Source organism: Ailuropoda melanoleuca, chromosome 12, assembly GCF_002007445.2.
Source record: "Ailuropoda melanoleuca isolate Jingjing chromosome 12, ASM200744v2, whole genome shotgun sequence".
In the NCBI taxonomy this organism is placed as follows: domain Eukaryota; kingdom Metazoa; phylum Chordata; class Mammalia; order Carnivora; family Ursidae; genus Ailuropoda; species Ailuropoda melanoleuca.
The window spans coordinates 40400812-40422952 of NC_048229.1; the positions used below are offsets into that span (position 1 = coordinate 40400812).

General features: G+C 58.0%; 2 protein-coding genes across 2 annotated transcripts; one reads left to right on the top strand and one right to left on the bottom strand.

The window, feature by feature from the left end:
• The first annotated feature begins 6128 nt into the window (after positions 1 to 6128).
• LGI4 (leucine rich repeat LGI family member 4) lies at positions 6129 to 14422 on the top strand. The gene is made up of 9 exons (XM_034638342.1): positions 6129 to 6943; positions 7385 to 7456; positions 7691 to 7762; positions 9098 to 9169; positions 9291 to 9362; positions 9598 to 9767; positions 11890 to 12054; positions 12149 to 12654; positions 13474 to 14422. Exons 1-9 carry the CDS (start codon positions 6774 to 6776, stop codon positions 13786 to 13788), a joined length of 1614 nt encoding a protein of 537 aa, XP_034494233.1. The 5' UTR covers positions 6129 to 6773; the 3' UTR covers positions 13789 to 14422.
• Positions 14423 to 15274: 852 nt separating this feature from the next.
• FXYD3 (FXYD domain containing ion transport regulator 3) lies at positions 15275 to 21043 on the bottom strand. The gene is given in 8 exon segments (XM_011227059.3): positions 15275 to 15513; positions 15654 to 15691; positions 15977 to 16084; positions 16086 to 16167; positions 16931 to 16954; positions 17059 to 17091; positions 18168 to 18220; positions 20919 to 21043. Coding segments are annotated over 7 exon segments (345 nt in total). The 5' UTR covers positions 18208 to 18220; positions 20919 to 21043; the 3' UTR covers positions 15275 to 15493.
• Between the last annotated feature and the right edge of the window lie 1098 nt (positions 21044 to 22141).

Genomic DNA, 22141 nt, shown 5'->3' on the forward strand with positions numbered 1-22141 from the left:
GGGCTGGAGGTAGCGGGGTGGGGGTACTCACTCAGGACGATGAGAATACCCAGGATGAAGAGGATCCCGGCGATGATGAGGCCTCCGATCCGCAGGGATTGGTAGTCTGTGGACGGCAGGGAGGAGAGTGAGGGCAGGGAGGGGAGGGGGGAGGATAGGAGAGGGGCAGAATGGGGAGGAGTGGGCAAGGAGGATCAGGGAGGAGGAGGGGGTAGAGGAGATCAGTCAGGGGAAGAAGAAGATAAGGGAGGAAGGAGGAGAGGGATCAGGGAGAGAAGAGGGTGGGAAGGAAAGGGAGGAGGTGGGCAGGGCAGGGAGGAGAGAGGAAACAAGGAAGAAGTGAAGGATGGTGGAGAGGATGAGGGGAACAGAGAGGGGAGAAAGGGAGGCAGAGCAGAGGATGAGCCATAAGATACTGAGAGGTTAAAGGAGAAGGAGACTCAAAGAGACAGAGAGGGATCAAGTAGACAGGCGCACAGAGAGACAGACAAGGGGAGATCAAAACAAGGAGTCAGAGATCTGAGAGAGAGAGAGAGAGAGAGACACTGAGTCAGAAAGAGAGATGGAGAAAGAGAAGAGGAGTAATGAGGACAGGATGGGCAAACCCAGGCCAGGCGCCCTCCCACCTCCCGCGGATAGACACCTCTTCCTGCCTCACCATAGGTGAATGGGTCGTGTTCCTGTGGAGCTTCTGGAAAGAGAAAGAAGTCAGGGGTTGGATGCTTCCTGGGACTCTGGATAGAGAAGGACATAAAGAGAACTTCTGGGGGCTTTACTCTCCTGGGCTGAGAGTCTGGCGACTGTTGGGCCCTGAGCAGGCTCCCCACCCTGTCTGGGTCTTAGCTGCCTCATCTGCACCATCTTGGGTGGGGCAGGGGGCACCTAACTGCCCCCAAATCCTGTCTTACCCCGTGTTGTCAGTGATTCTGTCATCTGAGGGAAGTGGGCCTCCATCCCACCGTCCACCTTCGCCTGAGCTTGCATCCACTCCTCTACCCCAAATACTAGCTTGTGAGTGGGCCCCATGTGAAACCCCCAATTTCCTGGTACCCCAACTGACTCATTTAGGTTGGAGTCTCCAACTTGGTTCTCTTGAAGGGCTTCCCTCACCCCTTGCCTCCCTTGGGGCTGGGGTGGGTGGGGGCTAAGTACCCCAGACTCACCTGCGTTGGCCGTGGTGAGAAAACCCACACAGAGAACCAAGATGCGGTAGAGAGGCGCCATTGTCCTGGGGACACCAAGGGTCAAAGAAATGTGTTCCCTCGTTCCCCCCACCATTCCGGCTTGAACCCAAGGGGTTAAATCAGAGTCCAGGGGTTTGATTCCAAAAGTATCCATCATCCAGCTTGGCCACTGGGAGAAACAGGGGCACCCCCTGCTTCATGCGGACACACTGTCACCACAACAAGTCACAGTGGGGGTCATGCGACACACAGCAAGGGCAGGGGTGAGACACAGTCCACAGGGATCTCCCACAGGCCTGGGCCTCCCCACAGCAGGCCCCAGGTGCCCCACACCTACCCTATGGGAAGAGCAGGATGGCTCGCCCCACCCAGATAAAGAGACAGATACACGAGGTGAGGGGTGAGGGGTGAGGGATGAGGGCCGATGCAGCCAGGACCCACCCAAGGGCCCACCTGCCCGCACACCATGGCCTTGCTGTGTCTGTGTAATATCCCAGCTCTCCTACCCTCAGCTGCTGGCCGGCTCTCTGCCTGACCCTGGGTATAAATATCTCCCACTTCACCCTGGAGGAATTTGCCTCACACAGGCCACCATGGCAACAGCCTTCCTTCCCCCACTCGGGGGTCATGCACAACCCTGCCGGGGTGAGGCCCGGCTGCCACATCGTCCAGGCTGCCCCTGTGGGAAAGGCCACCCCTTCTAGTCTTCTGGAAATGATGAGAACGGGGGAAAAACATCCCCTCCGCCTGCCTCTGGGTGACATCTTTTACAGGCAGACACCACAGGCGAGTGGCATGAAGGCCCAGAGCAGTGGGGCTGAGGGACAGAAGACAGATGCCAGGGGCAGGGACACACACACACACACAGAGACACACACAGACGCACACACTCAAACACAGGCAGTGGGGCTGGAAGGAGACAACGCCCATTCCCCAGACTCCTGGTGGGAGCATGACGTGGGGTAGAGACAGTCACTAAAACGATACTCTTCATCTGAGCCTCCAGTGCCCCCAAATTGTGACGCAACCCAACCTACACACGTGAGTGTCCGGAACCCACCCCAGCCAGGGTGCACACGCAGCAGCAGGGGAGGGAGGCGTTGCACCCACACGCCCACTCCTGGGGAACCCCACCGTCCCACCCACACTCCCTTCCTCTTGGGTCTGGCCTGCCTGGGAAGCCACGGGCTGGCCACTCCTGCTCCCAAAATAGGTGGCCCAGCCAGGCAAGGGGTGAGGCCTGGAGGGGAGGGCAGGGGACGCTCACCCCAATCAGGCTGTCCCCTGCTGAAAGAAGGCCCCCAAACGTCCGGCCGTGCCGGGGGTGAGCACTTTGGACCCCCTGGCCCAGAGCTGGACTGCGCCGCCCTCAGCGGTCTCCCCTCCCAGCCCCACCCCACCCTCACCCTCCCCAACCAGCAGCTGTAACTGGAGCCGGGGCTGGAGGGGGGCCAGGGGGCGGCCCCCAGCCCAGACCGCCCTGGCCCGCTAGGTTAACTCTCTCAGCTCAGCTGGAGGAGCAGGAGGCAGCCAGCATCGGGATGGCTGGAGAAGGGACGCCTTGGCAGGGAGGACAGCACTGCGGACACACACATGCTTGCACGCACGTACCCACGCAGGCATGCACCCACGCTCGTGCCTCGGGCCCACCTCAGAGAGCTTCTGCCCTGCGGTGGGAGGGTGGGTGTCTTGGTTTCCTGTGAGACTCCCTGGGAATTGGGCCCAGTCAGGGCCTAAGGTCACCCCGTCCGAGTGCTTAGGAGCCTGCTGACCCCTGACCCCAGTGTTCTGCGGGGACCTGGGCAGCACCACAGGGCTATTGTGGGGGCCTTTCTGTGTGTGTGTATGTTGTCTGCTGCTGACTGTGAGGTCCCCCAGGAGTGCACACCACACACACGCATGCACACACACACGCATGCACACACACACGCATGCACACACACACACGCATGCACACACGCGCTCACACACACAGAAACCTGAAGACCCGTTTATCTAGGCACAAAACCGAACAAACACATATGTGCTCCTACATACAAACCCAGAGGCAGATACACAGAGAACAACACACCCACCGGGAAACCCAAAGACACACGCACACCCACACAGCCAAACCTCCTTATACCAGTCAGAAAAAACCAACAGACACATTTGTGCACGCACACAACACACACACACAAGCCCATTCAGATGGATGCCGTACAGAGACAGAAAGACCTAGCCACACACACGCGCCCACCCTTACAAATGGTCACACCTTCGTGAAGACATACACACGCTGCACAGAAACACACTGGTACGCACACCACACTTAAATACACTCAAAAGCCCGACGCACCGCCAGCCCTCCTCCACAGCTTCAGGGGTGGGAAGGCCCACACGCCGTGTGCATACGCACACAGGTGCCTACACACACTAACGCGGGCGCAAAGAGAGGCAGAAATTCTGTCAAGGACACGGCCGTACGACCTGCCACTCTTACGCATAACCAAGAAAACAGACACACACAAACTGCGTTCATACCCTCATGCGCGGGCTGACAGGGCATAGCTGGCTGCTCAGTCACAGGCAGACAGGCCTACACACTTGTGAGAACCACCAAATGTGTGTTGATGTGTTTAACCCCAAACCTCCCCGTTCCTGATCTCACGTGGCTGTAGGACTCTGTGGACAGCACCACACACGGTGTCCTCACACGCAGCCCCGACTCACAGGCTCTAGTGACAGAGAAAGCTGGCTTCGGGTCTGAGCTCTGCCATGCCTGGCTGTGCGACCTTGAGCAGCTCATGTGACCTCTCTGCGCCTCAGCTTTCTGTCCCATAAAATGGAGAAATCACCGAGATCATACGTATAACACTGGGCCAGGCTCAGAGGTCTCTGAACCCAACAGTGTCTTATTATTAACTCCATTTCAGAGATGAGCAAACCGAGGTTCAGCAAGGTGGAGCTCGCTCTCCTGAGGTCCCTGGTGGTTAAGGACAGAAACTGGCCCCACCCTGAAAAGGTCAGACACGGGCTCAGACTCTGTAGGACAGAGTTGGAAGCAGGTGGGCATGTTCCTACTCACGCACGGGCACAGATAGCCCTGACACACACACACAGAGGGCCCACCAGAGGACCCAGGGGGCTTTTAAATGCACACACTCATCCCTGTACGTCTGAGCCTCTGCCCCTCCTGGCCCTTCACCCCAGGGTCACCAGCAGTCTCTGGTTAATGATAACCCTGATGTTTATGCAGCCCTGGGGAGGGCTGACAGAGGCGCAGGGAAGGCACTCAGGGCTGGGGGCACCTGGCCAGCTCCAGCCCATCCTTGGCTTCTCCCCCTCACAGGGCCCACTACTCCAGAGCGGCACAGCTCAGCCACTTGCTACCTAGGCGATGTTGGGCCCATGACAGAAACACTTGAGGCTCAGTTTCTCTTTCTGTAAAATGGGGATAAACTCATAGTCACCTCAGAGGGAAGCTGGGATGATTACCTGAAACCATCCGTGGAAAGTGTTTAGAACAAAACCTGGCAAACAGTAAGTGACAAAAAAAAAAAAAAAAAAAAAAAAGGTTAGCTATCATCACTGTCATCATTGTCATTCTCCTTGTCAACCTCAGTGAGAACCGTGCTGGCTGGGTACTCTGTGAGTATGGATTTACGCCTGTCTGGGTCCCCTCTGTGTCCCTGGCACTAAGTTCTTTATCTTTTCAAAGGCTTTGTAAAGAAGTTTATCACCTCCGCTTTATAGCTGAAGTAACCAAGACCAAAGGCCTTGCTCAAATCACAGAGCCATTCGGGTGCAGGACAAGCACTTGGGTCCAGAATCCACCCTCAAGCCTGCCTACCATGGGGGGGGGTGCCCACCCTGCACTGCCCCCGTTTTCTCGTGGAGTGCTCTACACACCTGGAAAGTGTGCCACCGATTGCCCCACTTGACAGATGGGAACACTGAGGATCAGGAAGCCAGATGACTTGCCTGAGCCACGCCAAACTGAGTCTGAGATCCCTGCTGAGCTGGCGCCAGTAAGTCTTCTGGGTGTGTGCAGCCCTAGCCAGAGGAGCTGTGTGTTCTCCTCGGGGCTGGGAGGAGAGTGGTTAGGTTTAGATCTGTCCAGGGCCATGGAATGAATCATTTAACCTCCTAGTGCCTCAGGGTTCCCATCTGCAAAGTGGGGATCAGTAGTATGACCCACGTCACGGGGTTGTTGTGAGAACTGAATAAATTCATGTTAAGTCAAGTGTACAGGAAGTGCTCAGTGATCATTATTACTGCTATTTCAGGTTGGGAAACAAGTGTCACTTATTTATTTTTCTTATTTAGCAGACAGAATCTACCCAAATTGCTAAAAGCTTATTTCAAATGAAACAACCAATATCCATGAGTTCGGATCTCCCAAGAAAGAACACAAAGTCACGCGGAGAGGCCCTGGAGCCAGCTGCCTGGGCTTGAGCCCTGGCTGTGCCCCATTTGGTAACCCAAATCCCAAATTAACTTGACCTCTCTCCTCAGTGTTTCCATCTGTAAAATAGCCATATAGTAGGATCAACCTCAGAGGGTTGTGATGAGGTCGGCATGAGCTAATAGACAAAGTTTTAGGACAGGGCCTGGTGCAGAGCCCACGCTGAGGAGGGGGGTGGCATCCTCACCATCATTTTTCCCAGTGGGTGGTGGGCACTCAAGGGGTTAATTTCAGGCTGGCAAGAAAGGCTGTGGGTTTGGGGCTGGGCAGCTGCCCTGCCGAGTGTGGCCACCAGAGGGAGCAGCTGGACCCCTTTAAGCTTTGGTGACCCGGCACATCATACCCTCCTGGGAGCCAGGGGAGGGGGCTGGCTGGGTGCGGCCAGGATGGCTCCAGCCCCCCAGGGGTCTCTCCTCCCAACCCCTCCGCCTGCAGAGCCATCCAGTCCCCACCCTGGTGACATCCTCCTCACACTCCGAGTGGGGCGGAGTGGGGAATCTGGGGAGGGGGCTGGCTGAGAGTGGTCAGGGCAGCTCCAGCCCTTTGTGGCCCCTCCCCCCCATGGGGCCATCCAGTCCCTTCCTTAGGGCTGCTCTTCCTGTGGCCTCTGACCCCCTCCTCCTTCTTAGGCCTCATTGCCGGGTGCACCCAGTGCCCAGTGAGTCCCTTTCCCAAACCTCCAAGGAGAAGGGGCGAGGGAGGAGGGGAAGAACAGGGAACTGGAAAGGGTGGTGAGAAATAAAGACACCAGACAGAGGGACAGACACACACACACACACACACACAGAGGCCAACAGACAGAGACTGAGAGACAGAAACACAGAGAGAGAGAAACAGAGATAGACAGACGGAAATAAAGACAGAGTAGGAAACAGACTAACTCACTGAGTCAGAGATACAAAGAGAGAGAGAGAGAGAGAGAGAGAGAGACAGAAAAGGAAAGAGAAATAGACAGAAAAATCAGGCATCAAAGGGATACAGGAAGAAAGACAGGCTGAGGGACCAAGAAAGGAGAGACAAGCCGGGACAGAGTATGCCAGCTGGCAGAATGGAGTGTCGCCTGGCGCGGCAGATGTAGTGGCCCCAGCCCACTGAGCTGGGTGGGCAGAGAGAAGCCAGAGCCTCGGCCGGGGTGAGGGGGCATGGGAGGGGCGGGCGTGCTGCTGCTGCTGCTGGCTGGAGCCGGCGTGGGGGTGGCCTGGAGACCACCAAAGGGAAAGTGTCCGCTGAGCTGCTCCTGCTCCAAGGACAGCGCCCTGTGTGAGGGCTCTCCCGACCTGCCCGAGAGCTTCTCCCCGACCCTGCTGTCGCTGTGAGTGTTGGGCCCTCTGGGGGCCTGCGGGTGAGGATGGGAGTCCTGGGACCGCAGGGGCTGGGGGCAGGATGCTGGGGTCCCTGAGGAAGCAGGGACCCTTCAGGGTCTTGGGAGGTGGGCAGCAAAGGATGTTGGGGTGCCTCAAAGGGGGCTGCTGGGATTTGGACAGGAGCCGAAGGGAGACTCCAAAGCCCAGGGCAGCATTTGGGGCCCGGGGGGAGGAGGGGAAGGACGACGGCCTTGGGTGGGGGAGGAAGCTGAATGTTGCCAGGATCCTTGCCAAGGAAGCAGGGCAAATGCCTGTTTCCCTAGGATGGAAAGGAAAGACATCCAGGGTTGGGGCGGCATGCCAGTGTCCCCCAGACAGGAGGCGGCTCTGGGGCGGGACAGGAGCATTGGGGTGATTTTCTCCTCACCCACCATTGCCCACGTCCCCAGCTCGCTCGTTAGGACTGGAGTCACCCAGCTGAAGGCCGGCAGCTTCCTGAGGGTGCCCACACTGCACCTGCTGTGAGTGGGGCCCGGCTGAGCCGACAACTAGCTCAAGGGAGTGGGTGGGTGTTCGCACAGGTGCGTGGGGGGTGCGTGCACCCATGAGTGTCTGCACATGTCTGTGAAAGCATCGCATGTACATCCCTGTGTGTGTGAAAATATGCTCATGAGGGTTGAGGGTGGGGGCCAATGTTAACATGTCAGAGAGCGGGCAGCAACTCTGGAAAAACGTCCTTCTTGCTCCCTTGCCAGCCTCTTCACATCCAACTCCTTCTCTGTGATTGAGGACGATGCATTTGCGGGCCTGTCCCACCTGCAGTACCTGTGAGTGAGGCCAGGGGATGGCGGCGGGGCTGGGGGCTTGGGAGAGGAAGCAGGGACCCATCTGTGGCTCCAGGAGTAGAGGGAGGTAGGGGCTTATTTGCACGGGCAGGTGGGGAGTGTCTGGACAACGGTCCCTCCTAGAGGGGCAAGAGGCCTGGTGTCCTGCGTGGGGTCAGAGTGTCTGGACAACGGTCCCTCCTAGAGGGGCAAGAGGCCTGGTGTCCTGCTCAGCTCTGTGACCTCAGCCTGCTCACCTCCCCTCTCTGTGCCTCAAGATCCACAAAGGGCCTGGATAACCCAAGACTGTTTCCGGCCCTACCTGACTTAGGGGAGCCCAGGGACAGGACAATGAAGCCAGAGACAAGAAAATGTTTCATATGAACAGGAAACAACTCTGAGGTGGTGATGGGGACGGTGGTGCCAGGGTTGGTGACCACGGTGTTGATGGGGATCCTGTCGCTGTGGCTCACAGGGAAGCAGCGGCATTATCGAGGATGATGACGTGGGGGTGACGTTGATAAAAATGGCAGCCCCAATGGCGCCGGTGCTGGGGTGATACTGATGGTGAAGTCTGAGGGGCTGGTGTTGGTGTTGGCACTGTTGTGGGTGTTGGTGTTGTTGTTGGTAGTGGCTGTGGGTAGGATGCTAGTGTGGGTGGAAGGGCAAAGTGGCTGGTATTGGGTCTGGTGGTGATGATGGAGGTGTCGGGGTGAATGGGAGCTGTGGCAGCAGTGGTGCTAGTGGTGGGTGAGGAAGGGAGTGCGGGGGATCCTGGAGATGTTGGTGTTGCCAATGCTGGTAGGAGTGCTGATGCTTTTGACAATGGTGGCAGTGTTGGTGACGACGGTGGCAGTCCTGTTGGTGCTGTCATGAAGGCTGTGCTGTTGATGAAGTTTCTCAGTATGGCGGGATGAGACTTGGTGGCGATGGCGTTGGCGTGGAGGATGGGTGAGGGTGGCAATGACGGGGTCGGTGGCGGTGGTGGCACAGCACGGCGTTGATAGTCGCAGCCATGTTATGGGCCCTGGGCTTGGTGATGGTGACGGAGGCATGGGTGTTGGTCATGACGGATGACGGCGCAGGCCTCGGCTGTGATATTGGAGCTAGGGCTGCTGCCGGTGAGCCTGTGGCGGCGGTGCTCACGGTTAGCCGGGCAGCGGGATGAGGCTCTTGGCTCCTGGGATAGATGGTCTGGAACCTCGGGGAGGAGAGGTTTCTGGGGAGGCTTCAGCACTTTCGAGAGGCCTATGGCTTAAATGGGGTGAGCTTCCCAAACCCTCCGGGACCACAGCAGGGAACCGAGGGCCTCCCCCTCACCCCACCTTCCCTCCACAGCTTCATTGAGGACAATGAGATTGGCTCCATCTCCAAGAACGCTCTCAGAGGACTCCGCTCACTCACACACCTGTGCGTGCCTCACCCCTCCCTTCCAGCCCACCAGCCCGCCCCACCCCAAATTCCACCACCCAGGGACACAGGGGATCCAGGTCGCTGGTGACGGCTCTTCCTCTTTCTCTCCTTCTACCAGGAGCCTGGCCAATAATCATCTTGAGACCCTCCCCAGATTCCTGTTCCGAGGCCTGGAGACCCTAACTCATGTGTGAGGCTCAAGGGGGCTGGGTGGATCAGGGGAGTTGGGGGGTGTCTGAGAGGGAAGGGGAGTGCTGTGCCCACTTCTGTTTGACACAGAGAAGCAGGGTTGTAGTGGTTCCTCCGTATTTTTCACACCACCTTCCGGGGCCCCACCCCAAGCCCTTGCCTGGGGAGGGGGCGGGAACTCGGCCTCCAGGGGGGTGGAAGCCAGGTCGCAGCCCCTCCCCGGCCTCTTGCCCCAGGGACCTGCGCGGGAACCCGTTCCAGTGCGACTGCCGCGTCCTCTGGCTGCTGCAGTGGATGGCCACCGTGAATGCCAGCGTGGGGACCGGGGCCTGTGCCGGCCCCGCTGCTCTGGCCCACATGCAGCTCCGCCACCTCGACCCCAAGACGTTCAAGTGCAGAGCCATAGGTGGGGGCTTTCCCGGCAGGGTGGGAAGGGCAGCAGGGGTTCCAGAAGAAGGTGGGAGACAGGGGAATGGCTCTCAGGGCTGAAGGGCTCACCTCGCTCCCTGCTCTGCTGTTTCCCAGCTTGTGAGCCCCTGAGCATGAGCGTCAGCTCCCTGAGCCTCAGTTTCCTCATCTGTAAAATGGAGGTAATAAACCGTGCTGTAGGATTGCAGCGAGAATTCAGTGATGCATCCACGCTGGCGTTTGGTGCAGAGCCTTGGGTGGGAGGCCCTCATCAGTGTGCGTTCTGGTGGTTGTTATTAATATAAAAATAACCATTTAAAAATACTTGCTATGATCACATTGCTTTTCCATAAGTACGTTTTGGTACCTTTATGGGTCCTGAGCAGTGCAAGGGGCACAGTGGTGACAAGGATGGCCCTGGCTCTTGCCCTCCCAGAGCCCATAGCACAGGGGAAAGTGGAGGGTGAGAGCCCGGAGTGGTCAGGCCTGGGGTGGGGGAAGCCCACCGAGCTGCAGGCGCCAGGAGCTAGAGCAAGGGCCAGGCGCAGCGGAAGGGCCAGGGAGGGCTTCCTGAAGGACTGGGTATTTGAGTTCAAATCTGAAGGCTATTAACGTAATAATCAATTCTGACCAGCATCTAAGTGTAAGTCATGTTTTGGTTTGTGGGACTCATAGAACCAGAGAATTTAACTTAAGGGTCACTCTTTATTCAGCTATCCCACAAACAGTCACTGAGGGCTACTCTGTGTCCGGCCCTGTGAGAGGCAGTGGGTACACTGTGGTAACCCAGACAGTCGTGGGCCCAGCCCTCAGAGCCCTGGTGGGTGAGGACGTAAACCTTATATAAAATGTTGCAGAAACAAACGTATGCTACATGTTTAAACACAGGGAGTGATGAAGGAGATTTAGGTTGTGGGCAGGCCTACCTCCCATGGGGCATTGGAGAAAGCTTCTCTGAAGAGGTGCCTTTACACCCAGATATAGCTCAGTGAGGTACGGAGGGAAGAGCTCTCTGGAGAGAGGGGACAGCATGTGCAAGGGTCCTGAGGCAGCAGAAAGTCTGTCTTGCTTGTGGGTCAAAGGCAGGCAGCATCTTGAGGGAGTGAGTGAAGGGAAGGACACAGGTGAGGTCAAAGGCAGCAGGGGCCTCACTGTGTAGGACTTTGAAAGCCACAGGGAGCAGAGTGGATTTTACCCCAAGGGCTGTGGGAAGCCATGGAGGGTTTTGAGCACGGGGTGATGACATGATGGCCATTTTTCAAAGATCCACCTTTGGGTGGGCATCCTTGGTGGCTCAGTTCGTTGCTTCAACCTTGGCGCCTGGAAACAGGGCCTGGCACGTAGAGTGAAGTATTATAACCTGGAGTCTACACCTGGCCTCTACCTGCATGCTGGGCAACCTTGATGCATTGTTCCCATAAAAGCTAGGTTGCTGTAACCAAGAGGCTCAAAATACCAGGAATTAGAGAAGACAGAGGGTCTGAGGTGAGCAGGCGGGTGGGGCCGCCCCTGGGTGTTGTCCTGGTTTTCACGGTTGAAACAGAGTCGTGGCACAGCCATCTGCCAGGTCAGGGGGAGAAGGGAAAGCAGACCAGGTGCAGGATGAGCGGTTGTCAAATAAGCGAGGCACGCACTACCCCAGCACTTCGCTCTTTCTCCACTGGGAACTTAGCCTGGACAAGGCCACACCTAATTTCAGGAGGGACGTGTTGGGGGAGCGCTGGGATCACGTGGCTGGGCAGCTCCATGCTCGTCTTCTTTCATGGAAGGTGGGAAGGATGGATGGTGCTGGACAGCTGCTGCCTGTGCCTCTCAGCCTTAGCTTCCCCATCCACAGAATAGATAGAACGGAATGTTCCTCACAGGGACCTTGTGGGGAGTTAAGTGAATTTAAGAAAGAGATTGTTTCTGAGCAATAATTTGATGATGTCATGCAGCTTAGAAAATCAAGTATTCCCGCGTTGTTGTGACTTACTTCACCTGTAGATGAAAGATGCCACTCTGTCCCTCTGCGGTGCACACCACGGTGGTCCCCATTTCGGAGCTGTGCAAACCGAGGCTCCGCGATGAGGGCTCGTGGGGTCCCCCGTGCCTGCCTGACTCTCTCCTGCCACCCCCAGAGCTGTCCTGGTTCCAGACGGTCGAAGAGTCGGCGCTGGGCGTGGAGACTTTCTCCTACCAGGGGGAGCCCCACATCGTCCTGGCGCAGCCCTTCGCGGGCCGCTGCCTGATTCTCACCTGGGACTACAGCCTGCAGCGCTTCCAGCCTGAGGAAGAGCTGTCGGGTGAGCCCCCCACCCCCCCACTTTCCATCCTCCTGACTGCCCAAGAGCCCGCGTGCCAGGCCTGACCCGCCGTCCCGCTCCCCACCCCCCACAGCGCCGTCGGTGGTGTCCTGCAAGCCGCTGGTGCTGGGCCTGCGCCTCTTCGTGCTGGCCGCCCGCCTGTGGGGGGGCTCGCAGCTGTGGGCCCGGCCCAGCCCCGGCCTGCGCCTGGCCCCCACGCAGGCCCTGGCCCCGCGGCGGCTGCTGCGGCCCAATGACGCCGAGCTCCTGTGGCTGGACGGGCAGCCCTGCTTCGTGGTGGCTGACGCCTCCAAGGCGGGCAGCACCACGCTGCTGTGCCAGGACGGGCCCGGCTTTTACCCTCGCCAGAGCCTGCACGCCTGGCACCGGGACACAGACGCCGAGGCCCTGGAGCTGGACGGCCGGCCCCACCTGCTGCTGGCCTCCGCCTCCCAGCGGCCCGTGCTCTTCCACTGGCTCGGGGGCCGCTTCGAGAGGCGCACAGACATCCCCGAGGCCGAGGACGTCTACGCCACACGCCACTTCCAGGCTGGTGGGGATGTGTTCCTGTGCCTGACACGCTACATCGGGGACTCCATGGTGAGGCTGGGCCCAGTCAGGTGGGGCAGGAGGCAGAGGCCACAAGCCAGACCTGACCTGCAGTGGACTCGCCCTCAGGGAGCTGACCCCACCTTGCACGTGGGCCTCTAAACTCTGACCTGACCTCACAGGCTGACCTTTGAACTCTGACCCTGCCTAACGTACTGATCTTTGAACTCTGGCCACCCCCACACTGGCTCCAAGACCACTGTGACTCCTCAAAGCTAGCTGACCATATGCCATTTCCTATCCCCCAACACTGACACTGGCCCCACACTCTGGCTCTGTAACTCTGACACACTCTAAGACTTACATTTGACCACAGCCACCACACTCTGGACCCCCAAGGCAGACAGCCCACCCCCTCCAGCATTCTCATTCTGGGGTGAGGAATAGCCAAGAGGGGCACTCTGAGCCTAGAAAGCAGTGGTCTGACTCAGGTGTTCGCGGGATATGTGTGTGGGGAACAGACTGTGGGTGCAGGGATGGGAGTGGGGAGCCCAGGCAAGAGCCTGCTGTCACGGAGAGAGGTGACTGTGGGTGGGCAGAGTATGGCCAGAGGACATGGGAGAAACAGATACCATCGTAGGTAAAACTGATTCTATGTGGGGTTTGAGGGAGAGAGAGAGGCCAAGAATGACTTCAAGTCTGTGGCCTGAGCAGCTGGGTGGTGACAGGTATGAAGGTAAGAAAGCTGCAGGAGTTTGGAGGCCTACAGGCCTGTCTCCAAGCTGTTCCAGGTGCTCTGAAGCTCAGAAGACTGCCGGCAGGCCTGGCCCTCCTGGACCCCAGGCCCTAACTAGTCACCACACTTCACAGGTCATGCGCTGGGACGGCTCCATGTTCCGCCTGCTGCAGCAACTTCCCTCACGTGGCGCCCACGTCTTTCAGCCACTGCTCATCGCCAGGGACCAGCTGGCCATCCTGGGCAGCGACTTCGCCTTCAGCCAGGTCTTCCGCCTTGAGCCTGACAAGGGGCTCCTGGAGCCACTGCAGGAATTGGGGCCCCCAGCCTTGGTGGCCCCTCGCGCCTTTGCTCACATCACCATGGCCGGCAGACGCTTCCTCTTCGCTGCTTGCTTCAAGGGTCCCACACAGATCTACCAGCATCACGAGTTAGACCTCAGTGCCTGAGACCCCATGGGACCTTGGCCATGGCTTGGAGGGAAAGGGGCATTGGCCCAGGCCTCTGGACACCCACTTGACTGGTCTCCTGGCCCTACTCGGGCTGATGGTACCTGTGAGGTACTGACCACAGGCCAAGTTCAAGGCAAGAGCTGTCCTTGCAGCCTTAAGCAACATCTCGGCTGGGGACACATGCCCTGACTAAGGATGACTTGGGGGCTCGGGCTGGGCACTGCAAGGAGCCGGGATACAGAAGTCATGGTGGGGGTAACGTGCAGAGCTCCATGAGGTCTGGAAGGGCCCCCATCAACCCACTCCCACCCCTCCCGCTCCCTGTGAAACTCCTGAGGAAGAGATAGCTTTTCTTTCCCTCTAAACTCAGTCCGGCCAATCGCTTTTAGCGCCTGCCTCATGACGTCATCAGTCTCTGGGCCGGTTTCCCTGCCGGGCTTGCTAACTTCCTCTGCTACTTGTGCGCATGCCTGCTGCCGGGGCGGAAGCCCAGCGTGTTGGCCCTCTTGCGCGTGCGCGGGAAATAGGTGGGAAAGCAGTTGTCGCAGGGAGGCCCGGCTACCCGTCTCGGATGAGGGGCAGGGGCGAGGACAGAAAGTGTATGAGCTCAATAAACGTGCTGTGCACCTGCCCCGCTCCTTGTTGTGGGATATTTGGGAGAGGGTGTTTCGTGAGTGACATGGGGGGAGGAGTGGTGTCCCAGGAGCAGTATTATGGGGGGAGGGGTCCTGGGGGTGCATTTTGGCTGCCCTGGTATGCTTTCGCTTGCCCCATGAGTGTGGGCTCATGGCGGGGCGGGGGGGCTCATGGGATGTTTGAGGGATATAAGGGCATTATTAGGGGACAAGTCACTGGTTTATTGTGGTTCTCTTCTTGGGATCATGTCTCAGGGCATTGTAGGAAATAGTTTTGGGTGTTTTAAAAGGTTTTAGGCATTTTATGGGGTGGCCCTTGGGGGCATTTTGGAGATCTTACTGGGTATTGGGAAGTCTCAAGGGAATTTGAGTTTCCTTGGAGGTTCTCACACCATGTGGCCATTATATATTATTAGGAGGGATGTGGGGAATGATTTAAAGGTCTCACAGGGACAGTTGGGTATTAGGAAGGGTTTCTTATAATAAAGTGGAGTCTCGGGTGAGTGGGAGGGTCATGGGGTCTTACTATTAACATCGTAAGCTATCTGACTACTCATATTATGGTAGGAAGATCCACCTCCTTTTTTTCCTGAGATGGTCTCAGTGTCTGGTTAGAGCTCTCTTTCGCTCCCCAAAGTGTCAGGCATTTGGCTACTAGAAAATTTTAAATTGCACTTGTGGTTCCCCTAGCCTTGGAGGCGGAGGGCAGACCTCTTGCCACCCAGCAGGCCTTAGGCTTTCCCAACGAAGAGATTCAGCTGCCAGCTTCTGTCCCAGCTGCCAGTGTGTATCTGCCTTCTAGTCCTCAAAGCCCACCCCAATGTCCACAGAGGGAGTCCTGAGGCTACTTGGGCTAATCAATTTTTAGAATAAGAATAAGGAGGCAAGATCAATTTTTAGAATAAAAATTGAATAAAAAAGACCCCTCCGGTAAGAGGTAAGGTGAGGCTGTGGCAAGGTGGTCTGAGAAGAGGAGGGAGAATTCCATCCTTGAGTCCAGGCTCCTGTGCAGAGCTGGGACTTGGAGGGAGAGAAGGGACCTCTGTATTCTTTCAGCTGATCCATCCTCAACAGTTCTGGGCGGAGCCTGGGAGAGATGATGAGTCAGCGTGTGAGAGCAGATGGAGTTTTCTCCCCAAGGCACATGCACACACAGGCATACACACTCACACGCACCCAACCCTCATGTCTCGTGTTCCCTGCCTCCCCATTCTGTTCCTGGCTTACCTGGAGTGATGAGAGGTGGGGCATCCCCTGGATGGTGGCTAGGGAAAGAAAAGTGGTGAGATGTGTATCCAACCCACTTGTCCTCTCCCTCAAGTCTAGAAGATTCTCAGCTTGCCCTGACATAGCTTCCCGGCTATTTTTCCTGGAATGGGACCAAAGCTTTTCAGGATTTGGGGCCCTCTGAAGATTATCGGCTCTGAAGAAGAAACCTGGGAAATCTCAGTGGCAGGAACTCTCCAGGGCAGAGCGGGGAGGCCTCTTTCTGCGAGATTTAGCTCTTCCACCGTTCAGTGTGAAGCAGACACACTCGGAACCCATCTTACCTGGGCTTCTGGCTGAACTTGCATTTGCATTTCCCACCTGTTGGGGGAGAAGGGATGGTTGGGGGAGGGGCCCACAGCCCTGCCCTGCCAGCTCAGCCACCAGTATCCCCACTCACTCATGAGGACGATGATGCCGATAGCGCACAGAACGGCGGCGCAGATGAGCCCGCCGATCCGGAGTCTGTGCCAGTCTAGGAGAAAGCCAGATGAGGCCATCAATGCCTGCCTGCGTCCTCCCCGTCCAAACCTCTATCTATTCAACAGGTAGGTACCGGGGCACCTTAGGTTCCCGGGGCACCTTACGACGGGTGGGGAGCTGGGGCTACAGAGCGGAGAGAACAGACAGCCTCCCAGCCCTCCTGTGCTCACATTCTCCTTCACACACAAACAAGCGATAAGAGATTTAATGAAAGGTCAGGTGGAGATAAGCATGCAAGACAAATAAGCAGAGCCAGGGAACAAAAAGTCAGAGGGCAGCTCTTTTAGGAAGACTGGTCAGGGAGGGCCTCTCTGAGCAGAGCCCCGAGTGGGTGCAAGGGCCGTGGCAGAGGGATCGGAAGGTACAAAGGTCCGGGGGTTGGAGTGTGTCTGCTGTGTGTGAGAAACAGCAGGGAGGCCACCCAATAGCTCCCCTCCTCCAGGCAGTTTTTGCAAAGCGAGCCTCCTCCCAGCAGTTGATTTGAACCATAACAACGGCTTCTTGTGAACTGTCCTGGCTTCCCGTGTGCGCCTATCCTGCCAGAAGACAACCTTCCCAGGAACCAGACCAGCGTGGCTCATTCCTTTATTCGGCTGTGATGACTGTTCAGTGTCTCCCCATCCTTGCCCCTTCCTATCCTGGCCCCTGTTTCATGCACATCGGACCCCCACCCAAGCTGTGTGGGACCCCTTACACAAAATGGTGGGGGGGGGGTGCAGGTGGGGGATGGCCATGAGAGGGGCACAAGCTCTCACCATAGTAGAAAGGGCTGTTTTTATCTGCAAGGAAAGAAAAAAAAGAACGTGAATCCAGGACAACAGCCAGGAGGCAAGGGTTCTGGGGGAGAATTTGGGGGTGAGCCTGGTGGAGGAGACTGACTCACCTTCTGGGTCGTTGGCATCCAAGACAGGCAGGCCTGCTGGGAGAAGCGAGAAGGAGAGGGATTGGCGTGCTGGCCTTGGCAAAGCTGACTGACAGGGCCACAGACCCTTAGGGGCCCCCGATGGACAGGTCCCCGCCTCCTGAGGGCACAGGAATCCGTCCGGCGCCAAACCTGGAGTTGTGGACTCCCCCCACCCCCTGCTGCCCCACACCTGTGAGCCCCATAGGCCTGCATTTTGCCTCCTGGAACAGGTTTTAATCTGGGTGGCTGGGGGCCACTCTGGCCTGATGTTTCCAGACACCAGGCTAATCCTCCCTCCTGCAGAAACTGAGCAACATTCTCGTCAAGATGACAGATGGTACCAGTTCCCAGTCATTCTCAGAGCCCCGTCCATACCCACTGTGTTCTGGTGTTTGCTCACTGCTTCCTTTTAGAGCAAATTACTAATTATAAACTTGTACACTTTCTTTGAAAGCGCAGCCCTGTCTCACTACCCTGAGTGGAATGCCAGGCTTGCCTGATGTAAGGGATCAAACATACAATCAAAGCAAAGGACTAGGGTTCCATTCTGGCCAGAAGCAGTGGGCCACCTGAGCTCTGGGCCTAAGCTCTGTGGTTGGCTAAAGGGCGATTCACAAGTTTTAATTATATTTAAAGCACAAACACAGAGTGCTTACTCTGTACCAGGCCCCATTCTAACCGCTTTTCAAATACTAACTTGTGTAATCCTCACAGTGACTACTAAGCACTTACCAGTACTGTCCGTATTTTTACAGTTGGGGAAACTGAGGCCCAAAGGACTTACGTAACTGCTGCATCGGCAAAGCTCCCAGTTACGTCTCGTAATAAAGTGCTGGGGAGGTGTTGAAGACATAGCACCCGGGGCTGAGCCTTCTCATCAAGGAGACCTCAAGGGGGTGACTAGCTGTGCGAGCCACTGCTGCAAGGGGTCCCGTTCTGTGTGCCCCTTGCAACCACCAGTGCGCCACTTCTGACCCTCAAGGAGATGGCGTTGGGTGGTCACCGCCCCAGAGGGGAAGCACGGGAAAGACACACATGGGGGGCTGGGCCACCGCTCAGCGGACTGGGGGGGGGCGGGGGGCACTCACCCGCCAGGAGGATGAGCAGGATCAGGGTCGCCTCCAGCATGTCAGCCAGCTGCCTGGGGGAGGGGTGGGGGGAAGGGTCCAGCTTTAGCGGGCCGGCCGGTGCCAGACTGGTGCCCCTGGCCCCCATCCTCTCCGACTCCGCTCCTGCCCAGGGTACACAGCTCACCCCAGGGGCAGAGAGGCTGGCATCGAGCCCACCACCACCGGCTGGGAGGAGAGAAGGAGCCGCCAAGTGCAGGGGAGTGGGTGACAACGCAGACCTGGCCAGGAGCCGCAGAAATCACTCACTCGACACAGACTTGGACCTGACATGAATGGCCCTGGTGACCGAATGAGGGAGGCGCTGCCTGCTGTCATCCCCATCTTACAGATGGGGAAACTGAGACTCTGAAAGCTGAAAAACGGGTGTGTAGGGTCACCTGACCAGGGAGTGAGATTAAAAGCAGCCCGGCTCTGCAATGGCTGTCACTCAGGACTCGCAGGGCCTGGGGGTGTTTGGGGAAACGAGATGTAGGGAGCCAGGTGGCAGGAGGCCCGGTTCCCGGGTGTGTCTCTCAGAGGCAGCTCAGAGCCTGCCCACCCTGCCCAGACTCTGCAGACCTCGGGCTGGGCCAGGGTCGTGACCCAGCTGGCTCCTCAGGCTGCTTGGAGCAGGGTGTGGGGAGGAGAGAACTAGAGGCTGGGGCAGGGGTGGGGGCGAGAGCAAGGAGGAGTCACCGGACTGCAGCCCCAGGCCCATCTTCTGTCCCCACAACCCCTCTTTTCTGCCCTGCCTCTGCCTCTNTCACCGGACTGCAGCCCCAGGCCCATCTTCTGTCCCCACAACCCCTCTTTTCTGCCCAGCCCCTGCGCCTGGCCCCGGTCCTGCCAAGCTCCTCCTGGCAGCCATTATTTCCTCCTTCCCCAGAAAGGCCTGTCTAGCAAGAAAACCTCCCTCCATCCCCTTCCTGGTCTGTAAGCCCCCGTCTCTGTGTCCCCCCAGCAGTCCTCCCCCAGCCCCTGCCCCACCGCCACCAGCACACACCGTGGAAACATTGCTAGCATGAGGAGCACGCCCTCCTTCCCACCCCCTGCTGGGCGCTGCCCGGTGACATTGCTGTGTCTCACCCATTTCACCCCTGGGGCCACCCTGGAGGTGACCTGTTCTAGCCCTCACAGCACGTGCCCTCACTAAGCCGTTTGGCATTCCCTGCTCTGTCCCTGGACTCCTCTCCACCGCTGAAGAGAGTGACCCCGTCTCTCTCTGCACCCTCCATGTCACCACCCCCCCCCCTTGTTCCTTTCTGTTTCTTGCACGTTCTCACACACTGCTCCCTCTCCCTGGGTCCACTCAGGTCCTGGGCATCCTCTCAGCCGTTACTCCCCTACGGCAGGCTCAGATGCACCCACGTCTTGCAGGAAGGGGGCCTGGAGCTTTGGGGAGCATTACTAAGGCATTCAGGACCGCACAGATTTGGGGAGAAGAGCTGGAGTGGGTGTGTGGGCGGGACAGCCTGGCGGCTGCAGGCGCAGGTCTGGGGAAGGACCACCTATTGTCTAAAGCTACCTCGTGAGGCTTTGTCACCCCCAGATGACTCCCCAGTTACAAGAGCAGGTATCCAATGAGCATTTACCGCCTGCCAGGCACTGGCCTCAGCTCTTTGCACTTGTCACTCATAGAATCCCCGCAGCTTGAGGAAGCCGGCTCTGTGGCCACCCCACGTTGCTGTCACAGCCCCGTAACCCCTGCTAACTCAGCTTAAGGCCACTGGGGACCCAGAGGCCCAGCTCTGAAGCCTCTTTCCCTGGAGTTCACTGAGTCCCCCCTGGCTGCAAGGAGGGCTCTGTTCCTCCCCATCCCCAGGGCATCTCCCAGCATCCCTGGCCCAGGGGAGACCTAAGAGTGATCTGAGCTGCACCCCAGCCCCGGGGCAACAGTTCCGGCCGAGCTCTCCAGCCCGGCAGTGCAGGCCGCTGGCAGCTGGCGTCTGGGCACCTGCCCTCACCTTCCCTGCGCAGGCTGTTGTTGGAAGGGGCTCCTGAGCTGCTTAAACTGACCACAGTTGGTGTGAAAGCTTGGAGAGGAGGACAGCCTGCAGATGGAGGCTCTGCCCACCCCTCTGGGCTCCTTCCCCACCGTGCAGGTCCCGACACCAGTGCGATGGCCGTTTCCACTACCCGCCCTCTGCTGTCCCCTCTGTTCCCCCATGATGGTGGCCAGGCCCATCAAGCCTGTGCGGAATGACTCCGCCATGTCCCTGAAATTTCCTACCCAACTCCCCATTACGCAGCTTCCACAGGAAGCCACCATCCCCTTTTCCAGGAGGTCTCCAGGACCCACACATCCTCAATCCCTAGATACCCCAAGTCCACCCAGTCACCCACCCATCCACTCTGATACCCTCAATCCACCCCTGATCCACCTAGATACCCCCATCCACCCAGGCACCAATCTCCAACCCTACCCACCCAGATACCCCCAATTCCGATGTTTCTGGTCCACTCAGTCACCCCCGATTTACCCAGGCACCCCGATCCCACTTGTGGGCTCATCCCAACTAGCTCACCCAGGCCCCTGAAGGGAGAATGCTGGGGGGACGATCACGTTAATGGAAGGTGCTTTCTCTAATGTCCTGCCCCCTGCCCCCCAGAAAAGATCCTTGAAGAGAGGAAATTCTAGTGTCTTTAACAGAGATCAGTGGAGAGAGGGGCAGCGATAGTTTGGGGGCAGAGCCAAGAGGGTGTTGGAGGGAGAGGACCCCAGCTGCTCACCTGTGTGGCTCCCCAGGCTCTTTGGAAAGTTCCGGGAGAGAGGGCAGAGAATGCGGCTGCTAAGCTTGAGTCCTGCCTTTATCCGCAACTGCCACGCCCTAGGCAAACCTGGGCAGGTAGAGAACAAGTCAGACTCCCTAAAGCTCAGGGGCTCTCTCACCCCATTCCTGCTCTTAAAGAGACAGCTACCACCCCTTCTTCCCAGTCACTAATGGCAGGGAGCTCCCTGAGTTCCCCAAGGTCACAGCAGCCTCAGGTAGGCAGAGGGAGCATGGGATGGGCTGAAATTCTGCCCCTCACATCAGGGGAGAGGGCTTTCTTCAATCTCTTGCCCCCGTGAAAAGGACCTGGATGGAAGAAGTTTGGGGTCTTTAACAGCAAACCTTCTGCCTGGCAGGATGGTGGGGAAAAGCGAAGCATCGGTGTAATAATCTAATTTCTTCCACTTAGATTGTGCGTTATGCTTGGAGGAGGGCTTGGTGGCAATTGTGAGACATCTAAGATCCCCTTTCAGACCACTTGTTGCTTTTCATAGTTTGAGGGTCAGCAGAAGAGGCTGATATGACCAAGGTCATGAGGCGGGAGTGGGGGTGCACAAGGGGTAGGAGTGGAGGGGTGGGGGCTGTTGGGTTTTAGACCGTGACCTCTCTCCCACGTGCCCATCCTGCTCTGGAGAGACTGGGAACTGGTTTCTGAGCATCAAGCAGACCTTCCTAGCTCAGGCTCTTCCCAAGGGTGCTGGGAGCCAGATGCCCGGGTCTATGCAGTGGGCGTTGGGGTGGAGGCCGCCTCCCACTCTGGATAAGGCCATTGCACTGTGCGAGGCTCCCTTCCCCTCCCTCCCCCCCTCCTGCCCCTCCTCCTCATGGCATTCCTTCTGGCTGGGGTCTGTGTAGGCCCCCACATGGTCCTCGTTGGGGTGCCCCCTCCCCCCAATTCTGCTGTTTTAGACAGAGGGACTTTTGTCTGGGGGCTGGATGGAGAACAAGGCGCCTTTGAGTGGCTGGCGGAGGATTGGGGTCATGGGGAGGGGCAGGGCCAGGAAAGGGGTGGCTCTGCACTGGCCACCAGCTGGACTCCAGGCGACCCCCAACATCATCTCGGGGGTGGGGTGGAGGGCTGTGGGAGCCAGGCCAGGGAGAGTGTGGAGTGCAGGATGGGGAAAGGGGGTTTCTGAGGTCAAGACTCTGCTGGGGGTTGCCTGCTGGGGACAGGGAGAAAGG

Coding starts and splice junctions, on each gene's coding strand:
- LGI4 (XM_034638342.1), top strand. CDS start 6,774: ATGGGAGGGGCGGGCGTGCTGCTGCTGCTGCTGGCTGGAGCCGGCGTG. Junction 6,944..7,384: donor TCCCCGACCCTGCTGTCGCT/GTGAGTGTTGGG, acceptor CCACGTCCCCAG/CTCGCTCGTTAGGACTGGAG. Junction 9,363..9,597: donor CTGGAGACCCTAACTCATGT/GTGAGGCTCAAG, acceptor CTCTTGCCCCAG/GGACCTGCGCGGGAACCCGT.